Source organism: Buceros rhinoceros, unplaced genomic scaffold (genome assembly GCF_000710305.1).
Source record: "Buceros rhinoceros silvestris isolate BGI_N320 unplaced genomic scaffold, ASM71030v1 scaffold13390, whole genome shotgun sequence".
In the NCBI taxonomy this organism is placed as follows: domain Eukaryota; kingdom Metazoa; phylum Chordata; class Aves; order Bucerotiformes; family Bucerotidae; genus Buceros; species Buceros rhinoceros.
In genome coordinates this window covers 49,064-60,479 of record NW_010387969.1, presented here as the reverse complement: position 1 = coordinate 60,479, position 11,416 = coordinate 49,064, and the positions used below count along the sequence as shown (strand labels likewise).

Below are 11,416 nucleotides of genomic sequence, written 5' to 3'. Positions count from 1 at the left end.
TGCCGAAAGACAAAGTAAAATGGCATCTGATAAATTTGAGATTTTGGAGTGAAATGTTCACAGGGTAAAGATCACGTAACAGGTACGGTCCTTTTTTTCATGCACCCAGTGACTTCACTGTAGAGTGTTATATATGAAGTTTGCAAGTCACTAACACTGAAGTATTAGATGCCTAGAAGAGTTAGAGTTAGAATTTTATTTACTGTATTATTTCTCAGAAAGTAGACTTTTAAACAAAGTTTAAATATTAATAGTGTGGTTAAATAATTCCCGTTGATTTTGGTGCTTTTAGTCCATAGATTCCCAATAAGCTGAGATTTTCATAGCTCATTCATATTGTACACATAAAGTAGTAAGACTTTCAGAAGTCTTTAATATTTGTAACTAATCGTGCTAGATTTATGAGCATCATCTCCTCCAAAATCTCTTAGTGGAATAATTGCAAAGAGAAGTACAGCCTCGTGACCACATCACATTAATATTCTTCCCCATCCGCCCCCCTTCTGGCCATCTCCATGCATTAGCTTGGTACATACATACATGCACAGTTGTTGGAGAAGCCATTTTGCTGAGTGCTGTTGACATACTGCTTAAACACTGGAAATTGGAATGTAATTGATGAAATTTTGGCATTTTGTATCCTCAGGGTGTTGTCTGCATATCACACTTTCCACAGTTGTACTTATTTCAGTTTGAATTGTTTTGAATATTCTTTCCTCTCTCATATGGATGCTATCACTTTATCTAGTGTTACAGTATATTTGGCTTGGGTGATGTCTAATTCTAAAAGAAGTCATGTTTCACATTATATAGCATTTAAATTTTTCCCTCAGAGCTGAAGTCAACTATACAAGTTCAATCAATTTTGCCAGTGAGTTCAAAGAGCTAAGTTTTCTTTTTTTAATATCTTTTCTTGAAATTTTTAAAGGATATAAAAATTCTCTGCATCAGCTATAAAGCATCTATATTAGAACAGAAGGCCTAATTCAGATAAAAGTTGGAGACTGTTCTTAATTAAATATTAGGGACAATTTGTATGATGAAAGTAATACAAGAACATGGTCTATGAGAAACTTAAATTTGAGTCTGATTATCATGACATTATGATACATTATGAAGAAGAACAGTGCAATCAATAATATATTCAAATAGCAGTGAGAGTTCAAAAGTTTTAAATTCAGTAGTATTTACTTTGGGATCTCTGTAACAAAATAAAAAATTCTGCTTTTTTGAAACGTCAAAGCTGTGGATTAAGAGCCTATGAAATTACTATATTAAAGGGCATAACTTTTGTGCTCCCTTTAAAATAAGAAGCCATCCAAAATTTATGAAAACATCTTCTAAAATAATTGGAAATTTTCCCTTGAAAATGTACTGTCTGGAATTTGTCTTCACTCACGATTCAACTCAAGAGTAAAATTCTGCAAGATGAATTATTTTTCACCTGGGAAATAAAATTGATTGTCGTGGTCCTGAAAGGATCAGAGCAGTAGAGAGATTCACAAGGCACAACAGAAAAGGAAAGAGAAGTGTTAGTGCAGAGAAAATTGTTTCAGTGGTATCAGGTCTGGATGACTTCATGGTAAGAGCGGCAAAGACACAACCGATAGAATGAACGGCTGAAGGTCTGTGTTACCGTGGCTTTCATTCCGAGCCCACCAACGCATACACCTACTGCTGGCTGCTTTATTTACGACCGCTCAGTCTGTGTAAGATCAGGCTGCTCTCACTGTCATTGGTGATCAACAAGCTAATGTTCTATATATGCTTTCAGTACCTACTGATCAAGCAAATTCATTCTTAAGCTACTGGGCAAACTTTACCATGCACAAAAAGCTACAGTTTGATGTTTATATATGAAAACAGAGGTTAAAATGATTAACGTATTTCTTTTGCTTTCCCATCACAGGGTAACTTTGTTCCATCTGGGTTTCCAGAAGGTTGCACATGTTTCTGACAATTTTGCTGTCTAGATTTTTTTTTTTCAGGAATCACAGATCTGAAGAAGAAAGTCAAGCATCAAATTTCAAAGATTACCTGAGCTGCTAGCAGCGGCTGCGTGTCCTCCATTTCAATTACAGTATCCTGGCGAGGTGCAGCAGAGAGCAGACTAACTGTAAGCCAAAGATTTTATTAAGGCAATATGGTGTAGGAAAAATGTCTTACTAAACGTTTTCATCAGATTTGAAATCCAAACAGTTACACAAGATGTAAATAATTAATTAGCTGTATGTTTGAGCCTCTAAAGAAGGCAATTAGTTGCCATTTTTTGACAAAAATACACAATGTATTTTTGTGCAGGATACACAATCCTTTCTCAGATATACAGAATGTTAAAAAGAGTAAAACTTCAAAAAAAATAGATGAAAATATGAACATTGTATTCAGAGCATTCTTTCTGGAATATGGGAGCATTACTTTGGTACTTTGATACTGAGTGCAGGGGTAATCTGCAGGTAGTTAAATTCCAAGCTGATACTAAAGAGGAACTTCAGGGAACCAGCACACTAATTCTGAGAGCAGAGTTGCCTTTGCATTCTGTCCTCTTATGCTCCACAGAATATGGCACTAATTAATGCTCCAAGTTAGATTTTTTTTTCTTTCAGATCACATTATCAAGTAAGTAATTTCAGATCACATTATCACCAAGGAAGTACACAGCACGAGATGGCTATTCATTGGTCCAGTATGCAGAGTAAACACTGAAGACGGGTTAGTCTCGCATCTCATAAGGAAGTAGAACTTGTCATTTCCCAGCTGTCTACCTTTCAGTTGTGGTGCAATGTCTTCTTTAGTAGTGTAGGGGTCACAGCGAAAGCTTTCCAGTAAATCAATAGTACACTGTCCCACGATGGGCTTCCGTCCAAATGGTCTGTGGTCTATTACTTTAATAACAAGAGATGGACTGTATAACTCCTCTTTTGGCAAAAGCTAAAAATGAAAGGTTAGAGTTTGTTTATAATGCAAACAGAAGGAAAATTAAGAATAAAGATCCCCCCCTTATATTAGAGCTGTTATTTCATTTATTTAATATTGAACTGTTATGTTCTATTGCTGTATGGTGAATTTCTAACCTTATATTATGATTCAGTAAAAGTCAGTATGAATAATTTTAATTGCCTCAAATCTTCAATTTTCTTGACTCTTGCACAGCTCCCATCCTAGCAGTAGGAAAATAGCTACACATCTACAGGTAAATTGATAGCTATTCAAAGAAATATATAAATATATACTGCACTGGATTGTGCATGTACATTTGTATAATCTATCAATGAGTGTACAGACATGTACCTGAACTTTATTAGAATTTTCCAGCTCAGTAAATTATTTGTGTTAAATCAAAAAAAGGATGTGCAAGTTTTATTGTTCATTCTTACATAACAAATCCTTGACCTTTAAAAATATGGAATAACTGATTTTGCTATAGATAGCTGCTATATAGTTTTTTACAACGTACAACTTTCATGAAGAGAACAGAAGATGGAAAATTTGGTGTCTTCTTGAGGTTTTTGATCACCACAGATTCCACCCTTTCACCTCCACACTCCACAACTAGACTTGGAGATGTAACAGGTGCCAGTTGATAGTTTTTCATGTTCCGCAACCCCCAAGCCAGAATCTGTAAAATAAAATCCAACATAAGCAAAAGTGAGAGAGATATCAATATGCTTAATATGATACTCAGAAAATAGGAAGGAGAAATTAAGTCTTTTCAATAATGTAACTGGCAAAATATTTCAAGGTGGTGGTTCTAGGAAAGCTCATGAAACAAAAAAACCCTCAAAAACACTGTTAAGAAAAACTCCCCCGTATTTTTCACTATGAATTATTTTTTTCTTGAAGCAAATACACAGACTTAGTATCTAGAAGATGAGATGTCTGTACTTGTATTCAGTTAGTTTTTAAGAATAAACCATACTTCAACAGCAGTGAGTTGAACCACTGGTCTGATTCCTTGAGGTACCATGTAAAGCTTTGGTGCTCTTTGTGATGGAAGAATTGGAAGGTTGGTGCCACCCTGTTAAGACACAAACATGAGTATTAAGTCCTCTCATCTTCCTTGAATTAAATACCTTGCAAGTGTGACAATTCTTCACATTATGACTTGCTGTGAAAGGATATATAATTGTTCATAATTTGTATACACACACACACAAAATACAGGTAAGAAATATATACCTTGTCCCTCAAAATGAGTTCTGCAGCAAAAAGAATGTCTCCACTAGCTTTGCCATTATTTGTTACAGGATACCAGAGCAGTTTTGGTGTGTTGTCCTCTTCTGGGGCTAACTTGACCATGGGGGAACAAATACTTCTTCCAAGGAATTCATCTTTACCCTGCAACCAAAAATAGCAATCATAGCCATTAATGTTATTCTCAATTAATAGAAATACATACAAAACAAATCAGGGCAAAAAGCATTCACCTACCACTTGGTCACTGTCAAAAAGTTCAATTACAACATTAGGTGGGTTTTGGGCCACTGTCTGTGGGTCCCCATAGATCTCAATTTCATTAAATATGAGAGTTTGGTCCCATGTAGGATTTAGAGTTGAATGAATGATCTCAGTTGTTTTGCTTTGATGGAGGAAAGAAACATGAGCATACGGATCTGAAATATCATACAAAGATTAAAAGCATAGAGTTACAGACAAATAAAACTCCATCAAGCCATAAGGTAGACAAACACAATTTTTATCAAATAGAGTATGTTATTTTTCTTCTGTCATTGCCAGTTCTATAAGGCATTCTAAACAAAACAAAAGCCCATACACATAATTTACATTCAACATGGCAAATTCCATTTGATTACTAAATCGCTCGCTCTATACAAGTCTTGATTAAAAGAGGAATAAACCAAAATAATAAAACATCTTGCAAATCAGAAAGAGAACCTGAAGACTAAAATGAAACACTGGCTCTACTAATTTCCTCCTAAATATTGTCTGCAGAAGCTTTGTTTTGTTGTCTCCATTGATATATCACAGCCTCATAAATAATACAAAGAAATAATTCTAGTTCTGAGTACTTGCCAAACAAATTCTCCCAGGCTATATTGCTCAGATCAAGCTTTGGTTTCAAACTGCTTATTTCTAGCAACCTCTTCTTGTGAAACATCTGAATGATTAAAGTGGTCTGGGCCCAGAGTTTGGCAGGTCTTTAAATCATCAAGAGCTCTTTAGAAGGTATCTGATGATGGTCATTAACGTTTCCTGTACAAATTGCGACTACTAAGAACTAGAGGCTATTTTAAAGGTTATCTTTAGGTCAGTTTCAGCAGCTTCTGGCTAGGTACTAATCACAGTTTTACAAAATTTGGCTAACTTCTCAAACTAGTTTTAGAGGAAAATAAATATTTAGAGGAAAATAAAATGCAGATGTGCTAGTTTATGTGTGACTGCATTTGAGGTACCTATCCTGAATTCTACATATGCGAATCAGAGGCATTTATTATTGTTTCTTTGTATTGCCTTTAAATGCCACATATTGCAGTACAACCGAATACACACAGGCAGCTGTAGACAAACACTCCTTGTTTCAGAAAACAGCACTAAAATATCTATAGCTCTGTTTCTTCTGTAACAAATTAACAAATGCATTACACTTACTCAATTATTAATGAAAATAAGAAGAGAATGGATGCAAACGGAGCTTGATGGGGAAAGAATTCTGAGCTGCCCATTCATCTTTATATTTGGCTGAACATATTTAAAGGGAGTGTAAAGTCACACTGTTACAGAGTCTAATTTCAATTTGCTCTCTGACTTCCCAGTGGAATTTTGATTCTAATTACCAAGAATTAAATACTCAATAGCTTGAATATTGAATTAGCTTGACTACAGAGATGCCAAATGGTTACAACACTGTTGGAATACCGAAGAGCTGGAACTAAAAGGGCAACAGGTACACTTGTATAAATAAACAAAAGCCAGGCTTATTAGTCAGACACACTGTAGTTTTCTACAAATTCATCTCAGTAATGAATTATTATGAAATACTGAAGACTGAGAGACAGTTGGTGACATAACAGCCATCCAGCTTTCTTCTTCTTTGTTTTTGTGCAAGCTGCCTGCAGGACAACTTAGGAACTGTGTGTAGGCTTTGGTTAGAAGGAGAAGCAAAGGCATAGGGAAAGGATTGGTGGTGGGAAATTCAGACCCTGTTTGAATTCCATTCCCTCACTGACAATTCATTGGCAGCAGCAGGTGCTGCATGTTCAGAGTACTTCTTTTTGGGCAGCTTCTGGGGCAGTACTAACCAAATCTTGATCATGTGTAAGGAAGGTGAGACTTCCTTTATGGTGTAGCTTCAGTAGCTGGGACCTAGGCACAGACCTTAAGGATTTAGGATATTCTATAGCTAAATCAAGTTGTAGTTCATTGCAGAAGCAGTTTTCTGCACCATTAGCAGGATTTTTTCCCCATACCTGAAAAACTGTCTTTGTCTAAAGCCATGAGATTTCTTGCCTGGTAGATGTAACAGCGAAGGTGGTAAGTATACACTCCTGTATCAAATAAAAACAAATAAATAGATAGATAGATTAACTGAACTTTTCTAGTGACAAGTGTACTAATACCAACACAGCACCTGAGAACATTCATTCCAACACAAAGCAGAAATGAAAACAAAAACCAGTAATGCTTTTTTCATTGTACAATGATCTAAAAATCCTATTCAAAAATCCCCGTTTGAAACAATGACATAAACTCTCATCCAAAGAGAACCCAGAACTGGTATTCCTGTACTTAATTTAAATATTCACTAGAGCACATGCAGGGACCTGAGAGTTCCACATTTTTTTGGTGTTAGCTCTAGAAAATTATTGCAATTGCAACTCTGTTTCTTTGGCTAAAAGATTGAAAAAAAAAAAAATTGCTCAGGTAAGGTGGAATAGCTTAAAAGGACACGCCCTGACAGCGTGTAGCAAAGTTACTACAGCTTCTCTTTAGAAGATAGCAGCTCTAACCCTTTCAGCCTTAGAAAAATGTGAGCTACTCATAGCTTCAATGAGCTGAACCCTCTGAACTCCAGCAGGAAAAGGTGCCATTTTCCTCCTGTTGTGGTTGTTATTTAAAACAAACTGCAATCATCTTCCTCAGACAAGATTTAAGATTTAGGCACCCATTTCCAGCAGGGAGATTAAGGCCTGTAGTGTCCAAATAAAGACAAGTGTTCCAGTTAGAGATCCTCAAGAAGGATTTGAGGTCGTAGGAGTGGATGGGATTGGCCTCTTTTCCTATTGACTAACACTGGTGGCCCTTATCTCCGAGTCCCTGCTTTGGTGAATCCCCTTACAGAGATTCCAAGGCATTTAAAGCCAATCCAGGTTGGCAAAGTTACAGTTTTGTTCACTTTACCAATTCAGCTACTGCTTCCTCTGGGTCAGGCATTTGTCTGCACCTGCGCTGAGCTGGTTAAGTTAGCTAAAACAGCAAAAAATTAACTGTACATAAATCTTCTTTACCGGCTTAGCTCTCTGCATTGTTCTGGAGGGCCTTTAATGCTAAAAATGCATCATTTGAGACAGCCTAAAATTCAGGCACTGCAATGGTTAGCTTTAGAATTCCTGTCCCATACAGGATTTTAAAATGTCTGTGTGACAGTGGGCTGAAATGTTGAAATGACTAACTGTATTTTTTCTTTTAGTAGCCTAAATAGAACCCAAACAAGGATCAGATAATAATCATAACAGAAGGTATATGAATCTAGATGTAAAACACAAAGAATCACAGTTCACTTTGAGACCAGGGGAAACAGACATGATTTGTAAGAAAGGAATCGATAAAGAACCTACTGTCAAAGTAGCAGGAAACAAGTGGTGTGTTGGCACCAAACACCTTTGTAGCTGTCTCCTTGGTTTTGTCTGAGCTTCTCCCCTCTCCGTCATCAACACTAGTGTCTGCTCCCTGAAGTTACATATGTAGGAAAAAAAGTTATTCTGTATTCACAAACATTAGAAGGAACCTGATAAAGTGTAAATGTCCATTTCCTGTGTAAATATACGTTAAAAGATGTTAATTCACATTCAAAGGTCATTTCTTGTTGCTGTTGAAGTTATGCAGAAATCAGATCCAGTCATTTCATCTTACTTTCCAGAATGCCGTACTTTTGGAGAGTCACTACTACCTATCGTCTCTTACTGAAGACAAGGTTGCAGGTCCTCTGCTCTGCACTGTTATTTGCTCCAATTTGTATTTTGGCAAACAGAGCTTGTCTAAGAAGCTGTGTTAATCTGAAAACTTGAGGAAAATTTACATTGATGTATGACATTCTGGCTTCTCCCACACTTAGCAATCCTGTCCCGTGTTTGGTTGGTTATACCTGCAAATATCAGTCAGGGGCAGCCAGTTCAGTGCCTGTTGTTTCTTGTGCTGATATTAACACTTCTAAATTATGTGCATTAAAAGCTTGAGCTATCTTTTCACTTGACTTACAGAAGTAATCTAGTAATTTGGCCTTTTGATCTAAATCTCATGTATTGTCATAATAAAAATAATTTGAAAACTAAAGTAATAAGCTAAAAAAAGTAATAAGCTAAAACTAAAGTAATAATGTTGTACAAGAGTCTCTACTCCAAGTTTAATGGTCTCTTTCAGACTTTAAACAACTTAATATAAAATGTGTTAGTTCCTCAGGCATATATCAATCTAACATTTCAGAGACCTATATAGCTAATATACTTAGTTGTTTATTTACTGTAAATTAACACATTGAACTTTGAAAGACTCTTTTGAAGCTTTATCCCTTACCAAAGCACCTTCAAGCTTAAAGATTGCTGCTGCACCGTGTGTCTCTGAGGGAGCCATTTTTCGTCTCCATCGTCTTCGACGGAAAGTATCAGAACTGCGTTGTTTCCAGTGAAATTTCCAGCCAATCAAGGAAGCGTATTCCCATCCTTCTTGGTCTTCATATGATGATGACAATCCCTGGAAGACATAAATCCTTGTTATTCACAGTGTTGTATAAAAGTAACAAAAAAAAAAAATCAGCACTTGCTCTGGCAGGCATAAATAATCCCCTCATAAACCAGTGCTGGAAACATTATTTTACAAAAAGACCAAGAAAAGGAATATAATGAACACATAAAAGGTTTATCTAATTTTTTTTGTTTGGTATTAAATCTTTTCTTTAAAATCAGTAATCTCACATGGATTTTTTAAAAAAAAAACAAACTGAAGGTGGTACAATGTGCAAATCTCTGACTGCATCTCTCCTGCTTACCCTTCCTGCTGTTACTGCTTGAGCTGGATCCCTCCTACGTTTCCGTATCAGTCGTCGTCGTCGATGTGTATGGTACATTTTCTCTGCAGCAACCCATGACTTTGGCTTAGTGTCTGGAGGAATAGGAATTCCATACTCCCAACCTAAACCAGAATTGATTAGTTGGTATAGTTCCAGAAACACAAGCAAGATACAAAGAAGAAAAGCATGAGAAATAGAGGCACTGTACCGCATCTTTAGTCACACCAGACTATTTGATATTGCAAACCCTAAATGCCTAATAGCTAGGGGTCAACTGATGACATTTTTTGGTGATGTTATAATATATATGACAACAAAAATTTCAACAGTTAAACATATACAGTACATTTTAAGTTCCTTTCTCTGCATTCTTGTTTCTTAAAACGTTAGGTGTATTGAGATCACATTTTCATACTTCACCGCTGGGAAAACTCATCCTTAATTTTAAACCAGAATGGAGTGTCACGTGTAGTCTTGCAACTCCAGCAGCTTGGTTTTTAAAGGAATACGAACTATCTGAACTCCGATCACACAAATTTAAGAATTGGTAAACCTGTGACCATATTGTGGCTCTGCATATTATAATTCAGTTGTCAGGTAGCTAGGACTCGTATTTTTATTTAGATTGATCTCGCGTTAAAAACGTTACTGCAAACTCCTACCAGAGGTTTCAGTAAACACAGATATCAGTACTCTTTAAGTTAAATAAAATTTCTTTCTACTCAAATAGCTATTTATTTCACTTACATTTCAAAGCACTAACTATCTGAGAACTTTCAGCTCTTCCAGAACAAATTAAAATTTATGATAGTTTTACAAAATTCTGGAAAGCCCAAGAATTTTCTATCACCTTCCCTTTTGCTTTTATTATTCATTTTGTTTTCAAACCATCAAATCAATGCCCTGTAAATACTTTGCTATGAGAGATTGTCTTTTTCACTTCAGACTTACTTAATAATCAGTGGCATACCGTTAAGATTTCATCCTGATCAGTCTTGCATGGCTCCCTTCCTACACAAATTCAGTGCAGTTTTTCTGCTCTCAACAGTAAAGGAATCCTTCACCACTTGTGTGGTGTGTGACCACAGTCCCAACTTCCTTTGTTCCCCAGACATGATTCACCTCTTAGCATTGCTGGGTGGCTCGTCACTTGGCTAAAGGCTCCCAGTGAAATTACCAGATAGATCCAAATCTGGATTTGCCACATATTCTTGTTGCAGTTACAGAGGCTTCATGTCTCAAGCTTCTAACTTCTCTTAAAAGATACCCAATTACTGCTACTCATCCACATCTCACAGGCCAGTCCTAACCTTTGGACTGCATTAGCACTGGACTTAGGAAAAATGTTTTGGAAACTTATTTCAAACAAGGATAGGTTGTACTTCCAAGTACACTGTTTATATACACACTTTTCCCAACTGGAACTTCTCATGTTAGTAGATAGTTGTTTGCATTAGCCTTAATTTTTTTTGATTTGTCAAACTTTTAGCTTAAAAGAGTCGTCTGCTGCTGCAGTTAACACCAATGTACAGCTTCCTAGCTTATGTGATTCTCCCTCTAGTAGGCACTTACAAATGCATTTACTACATATACCATTCAAAATAATGGTCCCTTTTGATCTAAATGGGCTCAAGAGAACAGTGAGGTTGATGGATCAGTAATTAAAATGGAAATAGAAACACAGTATCATGGAATGGTTTGTGTTGGAAGAGACCTTAAAGATCATCTAATTCCAACATGCCAGACTTTGGCAGAGACACCTTCCACTAGGTCAGGTTGCTCAACCTGGCCTTGAAAACTTCCAGGGAGGGGGCACCCAGAACTTCTCTGGACAACCTGCTCTGGTGCCTCATAGAAACAATAGATAGAAACAGATGCAGACAGTGAACACTTTCTTGATCTCATTTTATCCTTAAGCAACTGTTATCCATATATTTCCTGGACATTTTTCTGTAGTTTAACCACTTTCATGCTCAGGACATTGCTACAGTCCTGACATGCGTCCTCCTTCAGTATAGACTATGACAGATTGTCCTAATGATCAGTAGGTAACCAGGAAATTTTACCGTGCTCATCCACTGCTCGATTTAAATCAGATTTCCAAGCATCATCTTCCCACATCCATCCAACAGGACACGTGAACTCACGTGGCGGTGGAGCTTTGTCTCCATT

At 36.6% G+C, this 11,416-nt stretch overlaps 1 protein-coding gene across 1 annotated transcript in view; it reads right to left on the bottom strand.

Annotated features, from left to right (window-relative positions):
• MYOF (myoferlin) overlaps positions 1-11,416 on the bottom strand; it is a 70,615-nt gene that overhangs the window by 13,389 nt on the left and 45,810 nt on the right. Inside the window, exons 29-39 of the mRNA XM_010141953.1 lie at positions 11,311-11,416; positions 9,224-9,366; positions 8,752-8,928; positions 7,797-7,908; positions 6,429-6,506; positions 4,432-4,613; positions 4,180-4,338; positions 3,920-4,018; positions 3,458-3,619; positions 2,766-2,931; positions 2,038-2,114 (exon numbers count right to left, since the gene is read on the bottom strand). The exon at positions 11,311-11,416 is cut by the window's right edge and continues 1 nt beyond it. Coding sequence (XP_010140255.1) covers positions 2,038-2,114; positions 2,766-2,931; positions 3,458-3,619; positions 3,920-4,018; positions 4,180-4,338; positions 4,432-4,613; positions 6,429-6,506; positions 7,797-7,908; positions 8,752-8,928; positions 9,224-9,366; positions 11,311-11,416 — 1,461 coding nt within the window. The remainder of the gene's footprint in view (positions 1-2,037; positions 2,115-2,765; positions 2,932-3,457; positions 3,620-3,919; positions 4,019-4,179; positions 4,339-4,431; positions 4,614-6,428; positions 6,507-7,796; positions 7,909-8,751; positions 8,929-9,223; positions 9,367-11,310) is intronic.